This window comes from Pezoporus wallicus, unplaced genomic scaffold (genome assembly GCF_028554395.1).
Source record: "Pezoporus wallicus isolate ANWC-B61680 ecotype Strahan unplaced genomic scaffold, APGP_CSIRO_Pwel_v1 contig_3817, whole genome shotgun sequence".
Taxonomy (NCBI): domain Eukaryota; kingdom Metazoa; phylum Chordata; class Aves; order Psittaciformes; family Psittacidae; genus Pezoporus; species Pezoporus wallicus.
This window is the reverse complement of record NW_026635157.1, coordinates 4,768,064-4,791,757: the sequence shown is the minus strand read 5'-3', so window position 1 is coordinate 4,791,757 and position 23,694 is coordinate 4,768,064. Positions and strand designations below refer to the sequence as shown.

Sequence of the window (23,694 nt, the reverse complement as noted above, 5' to 3'; positions counted from 1 at the left end):
CTGGACTTGTTCCAACAGTTCCATGTCCTTTTTATGTTGAGGACACCAGAACTGCACACAATACTCCAGGTGAGGTCTCACAAGAGCAGAGTAGAGGGGCAGGATCACCTCCTTCAACATGCTGAAAACCAGAAAGATTGAAAGAGGCTGGGTTTTTTTTTTGGCCTTCAAGTCAGCTTTGTTCCTTCCAGGTGTGATGGAAGGGAAGATAAATCTTTGCCTACGTGAGGCACTGATCAGACTGACAGTGTTAAACTGTTCTGACCAGGAAAGCTGGAGAAGGCCCTGTGTACAGCAGAGTATTTGCACCCTTCCCATCAGCCCTGTCAGGCTGAGGCTTACAGCAAGTGCCTGCAGTTCTGTACGTCAAATAAGAGAGATTATGCAGCATGCACCTTGAGAGGAGTTTGAGCTACAGTGTCCTTGACTGTGTGGTGCCAGCATCCTTCATGTGAAGTCACCAGAAGCAATGAGCTCAGGTTCAAATGTTATGCTAAAAAGTGGATTTGCCCTTAGCTGTAAGATTTATCAGAGGTTTTGCCTGAAAGGAACTGACTTACAGGAAGATGCCTGGTCTGCATGTCTGATTAGAGAAAAGAAGCAATATTTCCCCCTCTTTTTTTTTTATTTCTTTGGCCTATCTTAGCCTGAATACTCCATGGATATTAGCTTAGCAATAGCAGTGCTGGTGCTTTTTTACATACGCTTTCAGTCACACAGGCAGTCTTTGAAAAGATATAGTTTGGGTTTGGTTCGAACATTCCTCAGCCATGGCTCAAATCTGCTGTCGCTTTGTTTTAGGGTGCTCTGGGGACAAGGTGACAGGCAGAAACTGATCTAAAGTGTCAGATGCAGGACGGATCTTGTGGTATGAACCTCTTACTTGGTATCTCCTTTTTCACCATTTGCTGCTTGAAAAGATGAGACAGCCTTTTAGCCATAGGGTCTCTAGTTCCTTGTCTCAGCTACGGGGCTTCAGTTGCTGCTACTTTTAGAATCATAGCAGAGGTGAAAACAAGGAAATGCTGGAATAATGCTGTCTTGACATCTGAGGATCAGGAGAGGTTCAGCAAACAGTTAAGGTATGTACACCACTCCAGGAAAAGTGACTATACTGGTATTAATCAGTAGCTAATATTTAGGAGGCCAAAGCAGGGTTCTGAACTCCTCATACTAAAAAGAAGTGTTGAAGATGCTGGGCTTGGATGCTTCTGAAGTTGCTGGCCCTTTACAGAAGGAAAGACATTTTCTGGATTTGGCTTGCAGAATTCTTCTCCCATGCTTTTGCTGAGCTGTGAGGCACAGGTTAGTTTGGGGGCAATAATGGAGGTGGCTTTTCTCATAATTTACCAGTCTTGATAGCATATTCTGTCTGTAGTGTTTTTCTCCACCTGGTACATTTGGCTGTGCTAAATCAGAGTGAATTTATAATCTTCTGCTTTTGGAGGGGTTGGCGGGAAGGCAGATGACTACAGTACCTCTTATAGAATATTATTATAAAAGAAGTGTGAATTACCTCCTAGCCTCTCATGCTGTTGAAAAATTGATTTGAATGACATTTTCAAGGTGTTGTTTCTAAGACATTCAGCAATTGCCATTCATCCATGAATGGTTAGTGAGATGAATAACAAAAAATGGTTTAGGATTCATAGGAGGAAGTGTTAAAAAATAACATTTGGCAAAAAACACTCAACTGTGCTGAATTCTGTTGTATATCTAAACTGTACCAAGGTTATCTAAGTGGTTTTAGATAAGCCAGCCATTGTGAAAAAGATTATTTGAGAAGAGGCAACATCATTTCCATTTGTATGTGGACTGCAAGAGTTATTTGACTGTATCAAATGCAATACAATATTGCGGCAACATGGCTTTGAGGGAAATAAAGAAAGCTTTCCTTGCTGGACATTCCTTAGGTAGGTAAAATATAGCAACACTGCCTTCGAGTTAACTAATCATTTCAGCAAACAAATGTCAGCATTCACACATGATGAAGAGAAAGGAGGGAAAGGTGAGTAAATCTTAGAGGACTTCATCTTTGAGTGAAGACCTTGAGAATAATTGACCTTCCAGGAAGCACATATATTTACTGTGTGCTTGCACGTAGGCTTTAATAAAAACTTAAAGCACTGCGCTTTCTGAAAATGTTACAAAGAGATGTTGCACCTCAAGAAACCAATCTACATCATCAGGATCTTAAGAAGATCCATGTAACTCTCTTAAATACATGCTTATAGTGAAATCAACAGCATCTGCTATTTTGGAGGTGCATGACATTTTAAGATTGCTGCTATCTTAGGTTTAAAATGGTAGGAGTTTCGTATGTGCAAGATACACTAATGTATTTCTGTATGGAAGTTATTAAAGTCCATTTGCAAGGTGCATCATTAAAGTGCATTATGTAACATGATGAGTTTTTAAATTTTGTACTGACTGGCACTTTATAGGTGGAAAGTATCAAAAGCTGAATAGAATAAGTAAAAGCTATTCCAACAGAAAATGAGCTTCTGTCTTTACCTAGAACCTTTATTTTCATAATTGTTGCCTAAATCTGTTTTTTCATCAAAACTTAAACTTCAGCGGTTTGGATTCTTACAATTATGGGTTTTTTTCCTCCTCCCATTTTATCCTTCTCCCCATGATTTCTCCTTTTTCATGTCTGCAAATGCAAAAAAAAGAAAAGTTTAGTGTGAGGTGTCCCTGCCCGTGGCAGGGGGGTTGGAACTCGATGATCTTAAGGTCCTTTCCAACCCTGACTAGTCTATGATTCTATAGTTCTATGATCCATAGACTTTCATCATCTTTCATTCTTTCTTAAAAAGAGATTTAAAAGAATGAAGAGTTGAAACAGAAATGAGAAAATGGTGGAAATCTGTATGTCTTCTCTTTGAAATATACAGCTTGTGTGTTACATAGTCAGCCTGTGTCAGCCTCCAGGCTAAGATACATCCTATGCAAATATCATTAGCAGTGCGGAGCTTTCATCTTACCAGGTTCCTAAAACTTAACATCTCTCCCAAAGCAATCAGTATAACAAATATTTTTCAGTTCCTTACAAGAAGGACTGTTTTCGTATGCTAAAGGAATAGGCTCCTAAGGAAATGGTAAGGGCACTTAATAAAAAAGTCTTCTTCCACCTATCCTCTTCTGTAACTTCTGTTTACAGAGCACATTTTGACTCATACATTCTCCATCTGTTCTGTTATGTCTGTCTGTATGCTTTTGCCTCACATACGCCCGCTTGAGATACAAGGTAAGGTGCCCATCTCTCACTGAGACGCTAGCAGGGAGCAAAAATAGTTTCTGCCGTATTAATTGCAAGAGCTGCCGTATTAACTGCAGTCCCATATTAACTGCATATTTCTGCCATATTAACTGCAATGCACTGCATTTGTGATGTGCGGTGCATTGTCTCTAAGTGGTTTCTGTTCTTTGCCTTGCCCTTTATGTTCCCTGTGTGGTTGTTTGGTTTGTTTTTTGCCACTGCTTCCTTTTTCTTTTTATCCTGTCCTTGGAAGACTGAGAAAATACTGCCTTTCACAGTGTTAAAAACACAAATTATGTGCTTCATTTACTTTTCTGCCACTCCACAAGAACGCTTTTTCTCCAGCCTTCATGATCTGTCCACCTTGGAGGACTTCACAGCTGCACTGTCTCTGGAAAGCCCGCTTTTTCCTATGGTAATGAATGAAGTGGTAGCTTCTCTTGTGTCTGGTACTGGAATAGAGCATGAAGAAGGAAGACAGAACAGGACAGGGAATTTCTTCCCTACCAAAAGCTAGACAGGAAATGCACTGATGAAGCCCTTGTTAACATCCATCTTCACTCTGTGCAGCCCAAATAGAGAAGCAGAGTAGCATCCAGGCAGTGTGTGGCTGGAAGCAGAAAGGAAAAGAGAGATTTTGTAGAGATAAGGCAGGTGAAAAATAAGAAAAGAAGGAGCCCTTCAGGCGGTGGTGGCTTATCCTGAATAAAGTCAGGACTGGAGGTTTCCCTGCTCTACATACAAACAAGGCACCAAAATGGTAGTTGAAGTGATTTAGGAGTTCGTAGAGGGCTTAAAACATTGGCATAATGTGCTGAAGACTGTTGCTGTATTACAATTAATCCAATTTTTGTTTTCCCACTTTCAGTTTGAAAGACTATTAAATACATCTGGAATTGATAAATGAATGGACTGCCATTTGCAAATCCTCACACAGAATGCAAGAATGTGGCTTCCTATTAAATGGGAGATTATTACTGCCCCAATATAGGCAGCACATTAGCAATGAGTCCAGTAGAATTAAGGAGCTTTCTAAATGCTTTGATAAACAGAGTGCTAATGTCCTTGATGAAAAATTAGTTTTAGCAAGATCTTCCAAGTATTTTCTCCTGTTCCACATATATTTCAGTCTCACTAGGTGCATCTCTTCTCCACAAAGGAATACTAGTAGTCATTCAAACATGTTTTCAACATCACTGGTCAATAACTTTACCTCCAGAGCTTGCCACATACTAAATTTAGACTACTTTTTTAAAGAAAAACGGCTTTTCAGGTGGAATCAAATAAATACCTCAATTATTTTTTTTATTTTAAGGTGAAAAACTAGAATTGTGGGTTTCTTTAAAGATTAAAAAAGAAAGCCTAAATAAATCCATATTACTTTAATTTTGCAAAAAGAAAAAAGAAAGATTTTTGTATTAATCCTCTCCCCACAAAAGCAGCAGTAAATAATTGATTTAATACAATGTCTGCAATTCTCAACTCTCAGACAAGGTTTTACTGGATAGAGGAGCTGTTGACCTCTCCCAGAAGCACAGTGAGAATGCCTCTCCACTTCTTGGCTAAAGCAGTCCATCATCTGTAAAGTACGCTGGTCAAGTACATCGGAGAGCTCCTTCAGTCCCTCTCAGGTGAAGGCAGTGGTTGCAGTGTTATGTCTCCCAGTCACCAGCACCAGGCTGTGAAGTAGAGCTCAGGTGGGTGCCCTCATGCCCATTCTCCCTGACACGGAGAAAGAACCTTCTGCCTCGGGGAAGAATCTTGCATCTCAGCTACCAGCAGAGAAGGATCAGTAGAGAAGGTTTCCGAAGGATCCAGGCGCAGTTCTAAATGCTGCTGCTTATGTACTGTGTGCAAATTTACAGTTTTGATAGCTCAGTTTTCTTTTCAAAACACTGGCAGTGCTTTCCTGCCTTACAGGGGTGCTAGAGGCTGGTTGGTGTTTGCTAGGTTCCCAGCTGTTGTGTGGGAGAGATGGAGTATTTGTTTAGACAGCAGTTGTGGCATAGAGGTTTGTGGTATGTTCATAGCCACCATGAGGTCATCCACTAATGTGGCTAGAGTCATTTCAGCCCCTTGATCCCATCTGAAGGCAGACTGGAGGAGGACACCAAAATGCAGTTTCTGTTAGCTTCTTCAGGCTTGTATGTTTTCCTAAAGGTATTGTCAACTTTTCCTGGGAAGAGGAGATTGGAAACTGTACAGGGACTTCTTCCCAAATATCATTGTGATGTTCTGGCTCCCAAAGCTACTCCTGCATCCTTTCTGCTTCCCAAGATATGCCTAGCTGAAGGCATGTCATGAATCCTTTAATCTCAACTGTATGAGTCACTGGGATGCAGGCTGCTAAGCCTGGGCTCAAATTCATGCACCCTGTCTAAAGTTGCTGTGAAGCTGAAGTCCATTAGTTTTAAGCTCCCAGTTGTTCTCTGCTTTCACTAGCAGAGAGGGGTCAGAACAAGAATAAAGTTCACAGGCAACAGTCCAAGTATTCCTCTGGCCTTTTTGTGTTCTCTCTAGCATGTCTACATTGACAGAGAGGGAGGTGGGTTCACATTTAATATAAAGGTTTGAAATAATCTGCTTTGATTAGGGGCCTAAACGATTGGATTTTATCCACATAATTTTCTTCTCTTGCTGCCATGAATGTATGAGGTCAGTACATTTAAGCCCTTAAGTAGCTGTGGACTTCCTACGAGAACTGTTCTGACTTTGACCTCCTGATGGGACTGGTGTGGTGATGTGGGCTGCGCATCAAAAGTATCACCAACACCCACATTCCAATACAAAATCCATCAGTGACTGCCTATCGCCTTGGTTTAGACAAGATGCTATTTCTTTCTTTGCATGCATTTCTTTGCTGGTAAAGTGCTTTTAATTTTTCTCCGCTGTCTCACAGAAATGTTATAAGGGTCAACTGAAGTGTTCATAAAGCATACTGACAATAGGAAGTTATTTTAATTATTAATAAGACTAATGTTCATACCACCATCAAGGAGTTACATTGTGGCAATTCCTGCTCATCCCATAGTGGCTTTGGGTTACCAAGAGTCTCTTCATGTACTCTTTGTCCCAGATTGCTAAGAAGTCTGGGGTTTTGGTTTTGTTTTGATGCTTTTTTTTTTTTTTGCAGTGAAATGGCAAAATGGTAAGTGATATTCCTGAGATGAGAAAGCAGTATCATGCACTGGAGAATGGAGAGCTGTTTAAAGTTCAGGATTTGTCTAAGGACCGTAGTATAGTGCCAAGTCTTTTTATAGTATTTCCACAGCTCTTGGACATTTCGTCAGTGCAACAGGCTTTTCTTTATGTTTTAATTTTGTTCTATAGCAGGGAGCATTAAGAAGTTGATTATAGGACTAAAGAAGACTGCTCAACAAGGTGGGCTAATAGGTCAAGTGTTAAAACACTAATACCAGTGTACTGACAGGTACCTTCTGCAGAAATGCCAATGCAAGGTTTAGCAACCCACTAAAAATGTACCACAGCAGCAACGGCAGCAGAAGAGAAACAAAAGTGCTGAGCACACAGTCTGGTGTGGGTGTGCGTTATGTACCCTTTCTGCCCAGCACTGCTGCCAATCAAGTGGGCCGGGTTCGATCACTTAGCTGTTCTTGCTGAAAATAACACTGGCACAAGATCCCACCTAGAAACTTGCAGAAGTGAATTATACGTGTGAGTGCCCCTAAGCAGTAGTGCCTAACTGCTTGCTAGTGGTGGTTCCGGGGGCTTGCAGAAAAGACAACCCTACTGGTGGGAAAAAAAATTACCCTGGGAAGCCTGTGATGAATAAACCAGCAGTTACGCAAGTCTCTTTTCCTTCTGGCATGCCTTTGCAATGCTCTTAGCTCAGTCCTCTGTCAGGCTGTCTATCAGTCCAGGCCGTCCTTGCTTTTCTCCACCATATCATTGTCCTGACTTGGTGCAGACCCAAATCTAAAATCTCTGCTCTTCTCAAGAGATTTCCTTCTCTTGCCCAGCTTCCTGTGCCCACCATGCTGGTTCCCACACCTGCACTCCAGCTGTGTGTGCTTGGGATGATTCTCTGGTCTTTCCCTTAGCAGTGAGGTTATCCTTACTGCTCCCTCCCAGGGGAAAATATCACTGCTGTGGAGTTGGACTGCTCTTAATTAAATGTGCATTTTCCCCTTTCCAGCAGCTGCCATTCTGCAGTATAAGGCCTCTGTCAATCAGATAGTCTCAGGCAGCTCAGGATCACTGTTACTCCTCTTCAGTGACACATACGTAGTGATCTTGCTTGTTTGTAAAGGTTTACTCTGCAATTCTTGCACTTGTAGTCACTCCAAGTGTTTTAGTTGCAACAGAGCAATGTTACAGCTAACATTAGGAAATGTGCAAAATAGTGACTGGCTGATCCATTCTCATCTGAAAGGCATTCCCATTCCACCTCAGACACATGTTCACACACAATGTGATCATTAACAGTGAGGAAACCACATGTAGAACTGGGGCCTTCCTGTCATCTCTCTGTTCCTCAGCTACAAATGGTGACAGTTACAGGACTAATTAGAAAATACTCAGATATCAAGAGAGACTTCTGAAGTGCACAGTGTGGAAATACTGCAGGTCAGGGTGGTTCAGTTTTCCTTTTCTGCTTTCACCCCAGAGAACCAAGGGGATAGTATTAAAGACCAAGTACAAGATGCAGCAACTTTTTACAGAACCAGCTTTGGCCAGGGAGGGGAGATGGAAGACGAGTTACTGAGGGCTGACAAGACTGTATATAAAGGCCAATGATCATAACAGCCAGGAAATTAAGGACATAGGGTCATCGAATCATAGAGTTACTGAGGTGAGAAGGCTGAGGGAGATTGTCTTGTCCAACTCCCCTGTTCAAGCAGGATCAGCTAGAGCCAGTGGCCTAGGAAAGTGTCCAGTCAGATTTTGAATATCACCAAGGCTGGAGACCCCACAGCCCCTCTGGGCAACTACTTTCTGTGTGCGATCACCTCACAGTTAAAAAAGATGTTTCTTGTGTTTCAAGAAAGTGTCATGAACCACTTGCATGTGTAGGTGACCTCAGTCCCAATGCTGACATACATCCCTCAGCACAGAAGTTGTCAGACCAGCTGAAAGGATACATGGCAAAACTTTACAGATGACTGATTGTACAACTTTGTGAGCAGGTGCTGCAAAGGAAGTTCCGTCTTGAGTTCCTGTGGCAATAGGGGAATACAGGTATTTTCTAGTACCAAAAAAATGTATTATGACAAAAGTATCACCAAACTGATGAACCTCTCAGACCGCATTTTTCAGGGTCCTGAGAAGGAGACCAAGTGGTACTTCATGTTAAATACTTAATATCTCAGCTGATTTCTGTTGCTGGGAGGCTGGAGCAGAATTCCTCAAGGACTTTATTCCATGAGAGATACTGTGAAGCCAGGCAGAGTAAGAAGTCCTCCTTCCCCCAGGGTTCTCCAGAGTAGGAGACATCAGACCTCATCCCATTGCAACCCTCCCACTCACCTACTGCTCTGCCAGGAACCACTGACCTTACACATATAACAGTTCTGCTCCCCTTCTTGCTATGAAAAATGCTACCATGTGGTGTGAAGAATCGTATCTCATCTACAGCTCTTCTTCCTGTTTCACATCCAAAATAGAAGAACCGTGTAGGTCACTGGTAGTGTACTGAAATCAGCCTAGCTGTTAATGAGGGAAGTAGTGACAGACAAATCAAAGTTAAGCTGAACATAAAAAATCAGGCCAGGCTCTGCTAGACAAACCAGAGAAACCCATAGCTTTGATAGTATGGGTATCACAGCTGCACTGCAATCTGATCTTTCTGAAGCCCTTTGATACCGCATATGTTCAGTATCGCAGTCCTCTTGTGATGCTCATATATTGCCCATCAATCACTGCAATCCTCAAACAAGTATTTGACAGCAGGAAATAGCAGGCCATTTCCCATTAAAAGATTTATCAAGCTCTGCCTTATCTGCATTAAAGCAAGATTACATATGTTTGCAGAGTTCATAGTCTAAAAAAGTAAGGAAATGTACAGCACTGCAAGCAGTGTTAATGTCAGTTTTATTTACATCCTCTAATTTTACAGTATTCAGTAAATAAGTACAGAAATACATTTACGGATTACAATGTCAATGATCAATGTCCACATTTACCAAGAAAAACGGGTAAATAGAAATGTGTTCTATGTAAGGAATGTCATTGAATTTTGCTCTAAAAGAAAACACAGTTTCTTATTTTTTGACATTTGACACTGTAACAGCATAATCTAGAGTTACATGATGTATATTTTATCTTCAGCTCTCATCACTTGGCAGAGATGGTCCACAGAAGACATGAATGTCATAGTTAAAGCATGGGTGAAAGGCAAAACACCTGACAGTCTCTGAATATGTTCCTTTTCCCCAGCTCTACTCCCCAAATGTGTACCTTTTCACACTTGTCTAAACCGCACTTTAGCCATTCAGTATATTTAGATTTTAGGAAGATGTAACGTTATCAGGATTCATACATATTTAAGAACAAGGGCGAACACTTTCTTGCATACTATACTGGTTAACACTGAGATCTTTCTCAGTTTAAGCATGTATATGCGTGATTTAATGTGATTCCATTTGTAAAAAGTATGCCACCCTCTTGAGACCCTTGTATTTATCTGCTTTCAATTACATTTGAAGTATTCAGAAAGTCTCCTTTACTAATACCATCCAAGTTGGAAGCCACATATCTCGTGCATGAGACTGTCAAACATGAGTAGTTGCAGATGTCAGTGCACCAGTGGCAGGAATCCAGGAAGATAGATCAAGGCTTAGTCACTGAAAAATACACTCCAGCACATCTCAGATACATAGCATTGTAGCACCTCATGAGGAAAACGTGTCGTGACAGGAAATCAATAACCTCTTGGAGGTGATCTGGTTTTGAAATATTCTTGATTAATTATGATAGGGTGTGTTTGGCAACTTTGCCTGATCCAGCATTAACTTAATGCTTTTTGCATGAAGCACTGTTGTAACTAGTCTCATAAGTCAAATCTGATGGTTCAAGTCAGACTTTAAAGGGTCAGGTTATAGATTTTGTGATGTCTTTGTGTCCAACATTGCTGCCTTTACTATGGTGTGTAGGCATTTACTATCAATCAAAATAACAATTTTTTTAACATGAACAAGGGCATTTAGAACTGATTGTATTTGAAGCAGAATGATTCTCCTAAATAAAATATGTCATACAGTGGGTAAAACAAATAGGGAATGTCTGCGTTTTCATGACAGAAGACCTCAGTTCAGGATGTTCCCCAGGCTTGTTTGCTTACATGCCTTCTTTGCAGAGGAGGAGCAGCTCTAGGAGGCACACAAGCAAGGCTGCTTTGTCTTTCTTCCCCTGCCTTCCTGCGCAAACTCATTTTACCCCTCAACAAGGTTTCCAACCATACCTGCTGCCCCATCTGCCCCTCCACAAATACAGGTCCACAGCCCATGCCTCCTGCCTTCCCTACACCCCCACCACTTACCCTCTCTTCCCTGCACCCCAGCACATGTCAGTACCTTAGGCACCCACTGAAAGCACATCACTGCTGGTCTTAGTAATATTGTGGTAATAGTAGATATTACCTCTAGACTCTGCTTTGGCCAGGGGCATGTGCACTGTTGATTGAGAAGTTCTTCCCTCATACACCTCTGCCTTGCAGTGAAGTACGTGCTGTTTAAAAGACACAGGGCAATGCACCTCAGGCAAAACTGGTTACAGACAGATCACTGGGTGCAGTAAGGCAACCATGCCCATGTTAGTCTGCTACTGCTTTTTGTAATATGAGAACAAAAAAGCTTAGGAGTTACATCCTCTAGAGTTATTTATTAAAGGATTTTGCTTGTATAATGTAAATAAATAAATAATGATAATTACAACATCTGTGAGATAAATTGTATCAAGTTGCAGATAGTTGCAGTCATCATGTGATAGATTAAAGTTTGACCTTTGGCTACTTCACCTGCCCAGCACCCAATAAATCCATCTTCTCAGTAACCACTTCCAAGATTTTAAATTTCCAAACAGCATCAAAGAGCCACCATTTGAAAAGGAAACTGCCAAATAATGTTTTTTTGATTTTCCCAAATGTGGAATTTCTTTCCCCAAATTATACTGGCCCAAAGCCCAGGACAAGCAATATTCAGTCCTGGACCAGTGACAGATTCAGAGTCCAATGTCTTCGGGGTAGAAAGAGGATACTTTGGCTATCATGAAGCCAAAAATATCCTTCTGCAAAAACCTTAGTGCTAGCCCTGGGAAATTGCCAGATATTAGAATTTACCATGGCACGTATTATGTACAGATAAATTTTTCAAGTCAGTTAAAGAGATTTAGAAAACATATTGGTGTAGATTTTTTTCTCCTTTTGAGAGATGGATTAATGATATGGAAGGAGATGGCTTTTCAAGGAGAGGAATACTATTTTCCGTATGAGTAAAATTGTTCTAAAACATTGCTAAAATACATCTGCAGGCTTTCTTTAGAGATTTTTGTGCTAGGAATCCGTGAGGCTCAATGACTTTACTAGCACTTTTTCAGCATGACCTGCATAAACAGTTAGCATTCATTCATGCAAATGAAATCTTGGTGATACATGTAGGTGCGTGTGTATAAACATTGATTTTAAGGATAATTATAAGATCCAAGAATGTATTTCTTTGCCTAAATAAACCTTTTTTTGCAAATAGTAGCTTAAGAAATTCTAGGGCAAGTGGTTTCTAACGGGTAAGAAGCAAATAAGCTGAATGAAAAATGTAGAAAAACTGTAACATTGTGATTAATGAATGATCCTTGGACAGGGTGTACATGTGTCTGTGTTTCACATTGTTAGCAGTGAGTTTTTTCTAAGGATTTTGTGGCAAAAATAAGGGCTTGATGTTGAAAGTAAAATTGGGGTCTGCAGGGTTTGATCAGCTGTGCTGAGTACACAGAACCTGAGCTTTGTTGAGTCTCTTATATTTTCAAAGCCTCCTAACAATAGTGCAGTGCACATTGTCAGGAGCTGACTGGGGACTTTGGGCACAGCACTGAAAGAAGAGAAAGCCTAGTTAAGGGATCCCAGCAAAAAGGAGGGAGGTGGCTTACGTGACATTAGACTTGGCATGTATTTAATGATATCTGGATATATGGCATGCAGTAAAAGCAGTTATATTGAAGTTAAGAGAAAATTGAAAGTTAAAGAAAATTAAACATGTAACAATACTGTTCCACTTGCAGTGAGACCCTGGTTTTGCACAATTCTGCTATTCCAGATATGCCCCATCCCAGCCAGGCCCATCCCTGATATCATCTTGTTTCAAGTCTGAGTGACCAAGATTTTGATGTGTCAAGGCATTATTTGTGCCTGCCAAATGTCCTGACGGATGTGAGAGGAAGGCCTGTGGTGATTGAAAGAGGCCCACACAGAAACAGGGATATGTCGCCCTGGGAGCTGCTGTATCAGGGCCGGGAGAGCACAGAGCCATCACTTGGGCTGGTAGGATGGGAGCTACAAAGAAGCAGCTTGAAGCAGCAGGAGCTCAGATGGGAGAGAGACAGCTCAGAGGGAGGCAAGTGAAGAAGCCTCCGAAAGCAGAGGGGAATCAGAACAGAGGGTCAGTCAAGGTAAAAGCTGAATGCTGTTGAAAGGGCCAAGATGTCTCAGAGCTATAAACTTCAATGAGGAGGTAGGCTTTCATACCCAAATTTGTTATTACTACAAGTTTGATGCTTGCTCATCTCAGGCTGACACCCAGGAATGGAACTGAGGAATACAATGTGATTCTTCATTTCTACATAGTGGTACCCTGTGTGCCCTCAGGTGAGGCATTCCATCTCCATCTTGCCCTCCTCCAAAATGTGGATAGGATATCCTGCTGCTACAGATCAGGGCTGCTGTGAGGGTATGTTTAGCAATGCTCCTGAGGTGCTGAAGTGCTTCGGTGATTGGCACTGTGGAAATTCTATAGATAAACACCTATATATAACCTCTCTGACATTAGTACAGTCACAGGGGTGAGATCAGATTGACACTATTATTTCGATACGTAGTATGTACTTCATGCATCAGAAACAACCAGAACAAATCCATCAACAATTAGGTATGTGTGGAGAAAGTGACAGAGTTCCTGTTAAGTCAGATATGCCATGTCTACTGTATTTATCTACAGAAAAGAGGGATGACATTAAAGAAGTGTTGATTTTCTTTTCAAAGAACATTGCAGTCTTCTTTTGATTGAAAATGGTTCTCTCTGGCTCTTGTGTGTTTTCTGGCATTACAGGGTATTGGTCTTTGTTTAGCTCATACAATACTTCTTCCTCCTTCCAACCTGCAATAACAATTAACGAGCCGTCTGTGGCTGCCTTGGAGTGCATCCTGTGCATCAGCATGTCTCAGTTAATAGTCATAATTTCTCATTTGTAAGAGGAAAAGTGCTACCAGCACTTTGAGTCTCAGAAGGGCTCAGACTCACTCAAGGATTCCAATTTATTATGCACCCAGCTCTGATATCCTGCTGCTCTCTTTATGGATTAGGCTGCCTTGGTGGAAGGTATCATCCTTCAGATGACACATAAATACTCTCTTGCCAGCTGTTCCTTTCCCAGAAGTTCCTCAACGAGTAAATCATAATGGTGCTCCTTGGTTTACTAGTTTCTGATATCGTTCTCGGTGTTATTCTAGGAACATGCAGAAAATGCAGCTGTATTACTGCTTTTACTTTACAAATGGCCCTGACTGCAGCTGTAGGGATTTTTAGGCCTATTAGTATTGGTTTCCAAGGTGAATACACTGGTAGTACTTCTAAATTAAGAGGAATGGTCATTTTGATGGTTGTTTTTGTAAAGCCTTTAATCTCAAGGTGCTTCTTACCTGAAACGTCAAAGGAGATGCAGACAGATTGCTTTGCTCATTCTGACATGCAGCAACTGTTTAACAACATGTACCCTGGTCATGAGCTCAGAAAAAAACAGTGAAGGGTAACATCCTTCTGATGGGAATTAGATTCTTTAGAGGAATGTTAGAAAGACAGAAAGCAGAGGCAGCCAGCACACACAGCAGTTTGCGCAACAGTTCACGCAGCAGGGTGCAAAGAAGGGGCCTCCATCAGATTCATATCAGCGTACATCCAAGGTACAGTGGCAGTGTGCTGCAGGGCAGTTTCCCCAGCAGATGGTGGAGCAGCTGCCCATGCCAGAGCAGAGTCTCTGGTATGGACAAAGCTTTGGGTAAGGGATGAGGCCTCCAGCTCCCTGGCTACACAGGTTCTGTGGATCAAAACCCATATGCAGCCTCCTTGTTGCAGAGAATGGCAGCAGTTCCAGGAGGCTCCCAGTCCACCAGCTGCATGAAAGCATGACATGAAAGTGACATGAAAGCTGCAAGTTTTCCTTTCTTGTCTATGGGCTTTCAATGACTCTTAAGAGCATGGGCTGAATGGCATGCTGAAGCCAAGGTCCATGGTATTTATATTGAACTAAAATGTCCTCTACCTTGTCGTTTTTAGTCTGATCAAATTGAGTAGCAAGTCACAGTCTTCTGTTCATTGGAGTGAATTATAATTACAATTTACATGAACCCCACATGGTTTCAAGATCCCTGTGGTACTTCTGCTTACTGACCGGGCATCAGAGAAAGCAAAAGTTTTTTTAGACTGAACTCCTTGTTGTAAAGGTAGTTCTGGACAGTATCTGCAGATCAAGATTGGGTGGCTTGGGAAGATAGCACTGCTGTATTTGTGCTAAGGACAGAAAATAGCAATACACAAAGCTGTCAATTTAGCACCTTTTGAAATGCTTTTAACATTCCCTTTAAAACTAAGGGAGGAGAAAAGGCAAAGTGAGGTATTAATAAAAACAGTGTTAAACAGCACTTACTTGTTGGAAGATAAAATATATAATCAGTCTTTCAAGAATGAACACTTAATTTGCCTAAAGATTATTACAGAACTTACTGTACCTGATTTGCATAAAATCTTTTTTTCCAACTAACTGTTGTAGCACACACATAAAATGGGGAAGCACAGTCCTCCATCAAAGCTCAACTTCTCAGGCCAACACTACAGATGTGCTGCCTATTTGAATTGTGATTTAGCAGTCCCGAATATCATTAGACACATATATACCATAGGGATGTGCATTTTAATACCATCTTTTTAAAGAGTGAGTAAGGAGCAAAGTTTCTCTTAGGAAGCGGTGGCAATTGTTAAAGAAATTAATCCACTGCAGCTCTTAGGGTGGCTTTTTTGCAGTGTGTGCTAATTCAGCTTCACTCGGAGGTTGCTCCTTTGAAGTCAGTCTCTGGAGTGTTTCCTCGATCAAATTCTCCATATGATAACCTTTCTGCAAATCCATCTGGGCTCTTTATGTTGATCTGTTTTAATGCATTGTTAGCAGCAGCTGAAATTTGGCAAGCCATATTTCTTCCCCACTTGTGGGTTGTGGGACCTTGAGAGGCACTGCCAAGTGCTTTGACAAACAAGGTGAGAAATGTGCTGTCCTTTAGCCTGCCAGTAAGTAGAAGAGATCAGTCCCAGCGATACCAGTCAGGCATCTTTGATCAGCACAGCGTGATCTTCAACAAACAGGTCAAGGAAGCATCAGTGGTATTTTCTCTCTGAGCTTCAGATTCCCTTTGGCCCAAGTTTATTCAGAAATCAGGTAGCAAAAACATGAGTGAGTATGAAATTTCTGGCCTCTTGCAGCTTTCTTAGCCCTGATGGATCCCACTCACATGTTTGACCCCTGCTCACCTTAACTAGGCTTCAGTCCAGGTGCCAGTCTGATTCAAATTTGGTATTTATAGCTCCGGAGTTTTAATTGGCACTGTTTGACAGAAGGTATCCCTGCATACAGAATTTCATGTTTTTTAAATTACGGGGCTTGGAGGGGCTGAAATGTAGGGAAGGCAAATTTTATCTTGGTTGTAGTTTGGGTAGAGCACTGAAACAGCTTTTTAGAGTGGCAGTTTCACTACAACATTTTAAACCAAAGTTCATACTCTGGATATGTAAAATTGCAATGTTTGCAGGTACATTACATAGGACATTTACTATAACAGACTAAGGTTAAAGATCTAAGATCTCTGATTTTCTCCCTGCACTTTTAATTGCACTGCACTTTTAACAAGATTTGGTACACAAACTGTTTAGTGATACAGTTCATTATCCTCTTCCCCCCCTTTACCTTTAGAAAAGAGTAGAAGTGAGAATTTAGGGAAATAATGACCTATTTTATTATATAACCACAGGAACTGGAAGGAGGGAAAGGAGAAAAGCACCTAGATTACGGTCTTGATTGCTGAAATTATTTTAACTACTTTTTAATTGGCAAGCTGTTGAGTTGTTATCAATGAAGAGTGCATCAACAGCCAGTATCTAAAGCAGTAAAAATTTCAATTGAGAAACAGAGCTCACAAGTTCTGTAACCGTTATCCATATAGTGCAGAGTTAAGACTAAGTGACTGGATCACAAGAATATGTCATGCAAGGAATATCAAGGGTAAGGGTTGGAGTCAATAGTCTTTGTTGCCTTCTGTCTTTTTCTCTGAAGAGGTTATGGAGGCAGGGCAGAAGATATTTGCACAGCCTCCAGCTACCCTGTTTTGGGGGCTGTGCAGAGTGAGGTACTGATCTCTGTATGAAGTCCTTTTCCATACAGATGCAAGTCATACACGTGAATCTTCAGGGCTTGCTTTGCTGTCAGGCCCTGTTAATGGACTCTGAAAGTCCTGCACAGTTTACAGACCTCTCATCTAATAGTGGGCACCTCTATCACAGACCACATGTAAAACATCTTTGCATTCCCTTGATGCTGATTTATACTGTTTAAAGGAATGGGGGCGGAACAAGTTGTTAAAAGATGAAGAAATTGAAAGCTCCCCTAACTGCTGTATTATCCACCTGACATTTGCCAAATGCTAGTCATTAATTACTAATGCCTTGAAAATCAGAGCAGTTATCCAATTCAAATTATGTTACATCTCTGAGACAGGGCATTTCCATTATCTTATCATTTCCCATTCAAGCAGTTCTTCCTTCTCTGCAATTGTTAAAGGCTGAGACCCCACTCTTTCCTCTCATTTGAACCTGATAATCCACGCAAGAATATTTCTACTCCATGCCTGTTCTGTCTTTGTGTTGATGAAAATCAGTGTGATTTACAGCATTAATTATTGCAAACTTACAAATCCAGCCCTCCAGCTCCCCCCAGAACTACGTGTGCACATCTGATGGCAAAACATGGCCAGCATAATCCATAACCTTACTTTCCATTTGGTGATCAAGTGCTTGAGGAAGGATTGAACCTGGTTTAGTGCTTAGGCTGCCCTTCTGGTAGTACACCTGCAGACATCCCTGTGGACTGGGCAGGAGAGTTCAGTCACAGGCACACCAAGCCCCAGAACGAAACTCTTAACTGAAGTAATTCCCTTTGGACATCAGCAGTAATTTGGCCCTGTGGTTGCAAGGCAGCATATGTTTCTTCAGTCACCAGTAATGTTGGTCCTAGATGAGCTGTGTATTCAGAAATGATGGGGTTTATTTCCTGGCACATTTGTTCTTTGCTTATATACATTTTCATGCCTGCCAGCACTCTGAAATCTAGACATGGAGTGTTGGGGGCAGGCTAGATGCAATTTTTCATGCTGCTGACATTAATTGGATGAACAGACCTTCTCAGAAGGGGCAGTATACGAAATGTGTATGGGAAAATGACAAAATAAGGAGTTTCACAGCTAAATAAAGTGGCTGAAAATGGTTTTTACAGCTTTGGCTTTCATATGTTTCATTTGGGAATCTAAAACCATTTTGCACAACAACTAACAAATTAAGATTCACAACACCTTTCTGTGGAAGATAATTGCTCCTGTCTTACAGATGGAGGAACAGAGGTATTGAGGCTATCATTTGAAAATACATCCCGTTTTCAAGTCCCCAGACAGAGATACGTTTAAACCTCATTCTCAGAAACATTATATACCTCCATTTATATTCATTCAGTTGGTATTGTTTGTGCTTAGAGTCTCTGAAAATCAGATGCAATGCCTTCTAACTTGAATGGTCAAAATAACTGAGGTGATGTGGCAAGGATCTGCAAACTGCAAGGCTGATTGGCACCCCCATGTCCCCTCATGCCATATCCCCTTTTTACTCACTGTCTACCTTGGATTCCTGGACAAAAGAAAAAGCACATTCTGCTCACTGATTTCGGCTGCTCTTTTGAACAATTGGGCATGATAGGGACGATACTGTTTGGGTTATTGATCGACTTTATGGAGGCATTTTACCTTGTTTTTCTAACCATCAAGAAATTGACTTCAGGTTTTTGTGATTAAGTTTCTTACTGTAGAACTAGCATGGAAATGCAGTGAGAATCATTTGTATCACCTGCTTTTCCCCTGTTGTTTTGTCTTTTTCAGCATACAACAGTTTTGCCCTTTGTATTAATCGAGATGAGAACAACACATCATCAGTATCCCAGCAGGAGCTGTGGACTGGCGGCAGTGTGCACCTTTGCTGTTGGCTATATTTTATGGTAAGGGCTGTACACGCTGTGTTTTCATATTGTATTGGGGATTTTATACTGCTAAATTTGGGCACATATTTCATTATGGATATAATCGCTAACAGATTCACGCTGCATGCCTGGTTTGGTCCAAGACCTGGGCTTTGTCTGGTTTCCCCAAATGCTTATATTTTTAGAAAGTATATGCCAAACCTCACACAACAGGAATTTGTTGAACAATCCCATGTAAGCAGTAGTCTTTCCAAGGGTACATTTTTCAACCTTTTTTTCAAGCTAAATGTTTTTCTTGGACCTTAGTTTTATTGCTTAGGATTTTTGTTCTATCAAATAAAATTGAGAATAGTCAAATGATTTCCTGCATCAGTATTTAAGTGGCAACAGAAAAGGTAGAACACCGTCTTTTTTCTTTACTAGCTCATGAATTCTTTCTGTAAAATTAATTACAGAATAAGCCAGTAATTCAAACACTCTGAAGTTTGTTTTAAAAAATGCAAATGTTTGTGAAAAATTAAACTAAAACAGAAATAACTTTTCGTACACAACATTAAATTAAGTCTTTGGCCAGTTTCTATTTAAGCACCTGATTTGCATGACAGAGTTAATTTACTGTGGTCATTCTAGCATTGTATTTTTCACTAAACTTCTGTTTTATTTACAATACTCCTTTAATACCATCTATCTTTTACCCTTCCTGCAAACATTTTATGACCCTCTCTTCTCTTCCCTCAGCTAAGAGGGTATTTTCCAAAATCGAGGATAATACTTGCTTTTCTGCCTCTCAAGTGAGGTAAAACTAGAGAGAGGAACACAGACTCAAGGCAGTACTGTCATACTGTTTCAGTGGTCGCACGAAAGAGAGGCCGTTCTTCACACGCATCCATACATACTGAGTGATCATAAAATGCTAGTAACACAGCTGCAGTAGGGTGCTGTCTCCCAGGACAACAGTCATACTCTGCCATTTGCTTTTATAAACATACACACGCTTCTTAAATAATAGAAATATTTGTAATTGTAGGATAAGGACAACCTCATGCAAAAAGGCACTTTGTGATTCCTTTAGGAGAAAGTCGTTACGTTTTTTTAACCCATACATAAAAATGCCTGAGATATTTCCTAGCCTTCCTCTGAAGGGTGCTTAGAGACGGGTTGGCAGAGTTACTATACCTGTGATCTGACCTCCTATGGCAGATCCTGTTTTCTCAGAGTTATGTGAGTAAACACATGCAGTAGTACTCAGTAGGAATAGAAGGTGGAAATGATCCAGTTCTGGAAGTGAAATAAAACAGAAGTGTCTTAAAATCTTTCAAGAATCTGTTACAGTATCAGTGTGACATTCATGTGGCTTGATCCTGCCTACTACAGTGCATCTACATCCCAACATCCCACAGCTGCAAGTACAAGGTAAAAGGAAATTGTAGGACAAGTAAAGCAGGGGAACAGATTCTGCGTTAAGAAATCAACTACTAAGCAAATAGCCAGCCTATGATCATCTCCCTTTGCTTTTGCTGTTTATTGGTTTTGGCTACACATGCCTGATTTCCAAAATGGATACGGCTACACTCAAGTGACTCGCCTTCCAAGTTGTGACTTCTCTGAAACTGGTCAGAGACAACTGCTTACTCAGCCTAAAGGTCATCTTGCTAAATTGTTCACTTGCAGCTCATTTCTCCTTCTACTCTTATGAAAGAAAGTGTTTAGGGAAGACTGGAGGCAGTGTTTAGGGAAGACTGGAGGCAGACACAAGCTATGCTGCGCCATCATCTGTAAGATGTGCATGTCTTCAGCCAGCAGGTGTTATTGAAGCCTCTATCCAAGATTTGTTTGAGGCTGCAAGCCAAATCTTGGCTCGATGGTATCAATACAATATATCTCATATTCACAGATTAGGAAAATCTACCAGAAAGTATGAAAAGTGAGAGATCTTTCATCCCCTACTTTTCACAGCTCAGGTCCACTATCCTACTGCTAAGTGACAACATGAAGGTCGAGACCTTTTACTTAGTTCAGATTTGCTGCCCTTGTTGGTGTAGCGTTTAGACCCTCCATGCACATTGCATTAAAATGAGACTACACCTGCAAATGACCTAGTTACATACAGGCTGATGGAACTTCCTCCCTTTGTACTTTTGGTTGTCCATGGGTCCCCTGCTGGGGCTTAGTCCTTGGGTTATGTTTTTTTTTACCTAGAAGTTACAGATCTGCCACTTGAGATTTGTTCTTCTCCCTACGTCATTTTTTCCCTCAGCATAAGTGCTTTCACTGCAACTCTCTAAGTATAAACTGTAAGCAGCTGCTAATCAGATATTTTCTATTTTGCCCTTGAATTTTGAACTCTCTCCCCACCCTCAGCTGAAACCTTGTTACCATGCTACATGATTTATGTATCATGCCACACTTTGTACTGTGAAGGAGCACACAGGAAGATATTGTTAAGTTTGCTTCTTTTAATGCATTTTTTTCAGTTCCAAGCAGAGGGGACTTTCTATCTTATTTCATATGTGACTGAACCTTTCATGTATGAAAGAGATGGTGGAATAGCAAGCTTGTATTATATATATTAGATAAATGTGAAAAGAGTCAAACAGTTCTGAATAGAATCACTGAAGTTGGAAGAATGTAGCTAAATAACTTTGTATCCCCTGAGTATTTTTCAGAGGCATGTTATCTGAGAAGCATCCTCATCTGAGCAAAACCTTCTATCAAGAGAGCGTTAGAGTAGGCACGCTTAGCTCATGCACTCCCTGGAGGGGGGAGCTCTCCCTTGCGTTTAAGGAACTGTGCCCAGGAAGAGCATTCCCAAACTTGCATTGCCTGTTGCACACCATACATGGACTTTCAGGATCCAGGCCATGGGATAAGACAGGAATGGCCAATTGGCTTTATTTAGCGTGGCTTGAAAAGGTCACAATTTGCATTGAATTTTTAAATCTAGGCAGTGCTAAGAAAACCCAAAAGCTTGCCAGTACTACCAGAAAATACTGCCAATGGGTGTATGGGGTTCGTTGTCAAGGAACAGAAGAGAACCAGAAATGTGTTGCTCCTTGTAATAAGAATGACCTCATGGTAACTAATATCAGAGCCTAATATGTCCCTAAAATAAACTGAGACAAATACGTTTATTTAAAATGGTTTTCTTGTTCCCTCTTCTTTTGAGTGCTTGAGCATGCCAAAAAAACAGACCCAAAGAACCTGACTCCACTGCACTAATCATGTTTTTCTCCCAAACACGTAGCCCAGCTACGTGTTTGGGAGCAAAAGACTTGATCTGCTCTCTTGTTGCTATCTCAAATCCACAAGGAGCTGCCTTCACATGTGCCAAGCTTGGACTTGATTCATTCATTCCTTCAATAAATCTATTTAAAGAGCTTAGGTACCTTTAAACTTTCATTTGAAAATAAGTTTCTCCTGAAATGACTTTAGGAGAGTTCTGTAGATTTGCTGAAGGAGAGCGTGTAGATGGGGTAATTTGCTGAATTCTTCTTTGCACAAGTTTAAGAAAGGAATGTACACTGAGAATTTGGAATTAACTTGAGATAGATGCTGTCAGCCTTGCTGTAGATTTCCACTTGTGATTCTCCATAGAAGGAGAGGAAGATCAGAAAGAGCAAACACTGGCAAAGGGATAAGGGTGCAGACTGCTAGGACAAACCTCGACATTCAGAAGAGAGAGGTGAAGAGTTACAGTGTGAAACTTGGTGGGAATTGACAGGCTTATCAATAAAGAGGGGCAGGACTGAGAAACCAGAAGGATTTCTGAGGTTGCTGGTGCCAATGGAGCAGGAGAGACACATCAAGGCTGTGCCTAAGTGTGCTGAGGGTCTGTATGTACGTGGGGAGGAAGTCATGAATGCTTTTGGAAGCAAGCATTGGGAACAGAAGTTCAATAGAGATCACAGGGATCGGTGGTTGGGGAAAAAACAAGTGAGAAGTCCTTGGGGCAGGCAAAAGAGATTAAATAGGACCATGCATTAAAAGAGAAATGGGTAAGGAAATGTGCAGCTTAAAAGCTGACATCATGTAAGTGGGAAAAGCTGGGAGGAAAGAGACAGACAGGCTGATGGGAGATGTGAGTGACAGATGAGACAATGCAGAGGAGGAGGAAGGAGCTGGAGCCAGAGCTACTGAGAACAGGAAAGAGTAGGAAGAAGTAGAAGCAGCAGAAATAGGCCAGGAGAAGATTAGCATCCCCTGTACCTGACCCAGAAGGAAGATGTGAGTGCAGAAGTGCTTTCAGCAAGAGAAGGCTGCATGGATCCTCAGCCTGTTAGGTCAGACATAGGCATTATGGACTGATACATTCTGGCTCCCCTCCACCTCCACATCCACAAATGTTTCAGTCAAAGCAACAGTACAATCACAGATGACATGCATGGATAATATATTCTCACTTACTTGTGCAGCTCCTTAAAATATAGCTCAAGAAGGCATAGCAACCATTACTATATTTAAAATGACATACTGTTTATCAGAATAGATGAATTTCAAAGATGACAACACCATGTATAAAATCTTCTGAGTTTCTATCATTCTAGCTACCTGGATATAAACACAAATTTCTGCTAAGCTTTGTTCATCCCAGAGTATGGCAGCATCATATCATGCTGAGTATGTTTTGCATGTGACATTGTTTGCAGCTGCAGTTTTCCAGGAGTCATCTTCTGACTGCATAAGCCACTCCACACTAGGAGCGCTGTTCTACAACCTATGTATTGTTCAGGACCACACAGATAGTGAAGTATCCAGCATAAGAAACTGGAACAAGAGGCGATAATTGCTGTTATTTCCTAACTGATGACTATTTATTGAACTAATCTTTTAGTCTTTAAAATTTCTAAATGATGCACATTCCTGGTTTAGGTGATTTAGGCCTGGTTGGCTGGTATCATAAAAAGCCCAGCATCTTAATGAGGCTG

The 23,694-nt window shown here is 41.1% G+C and overlaps 1 protein-coding gene across 1 annotated transcript in view; it reads left to right on the top strand.

Moving 5' to 3' along the window:
• Nucleotides 1-23,694, top strand: part of AIG1 (androgen induced 1) — a 128,505-nt gene that overhangs the window by 96,135 nt on the left and 8,676 nt on the right. Inside the window, exon 4 of the mRNA XM_057407066.1 lies at nt 18,672-18,787. Coding sequence (XP_057263049.1) covers nt 18,672-18,787 — 116 coding nt within the window. The remainder of the gene's footprint in view (nt 1-18,671; nt 18,788-23,694) is intronic.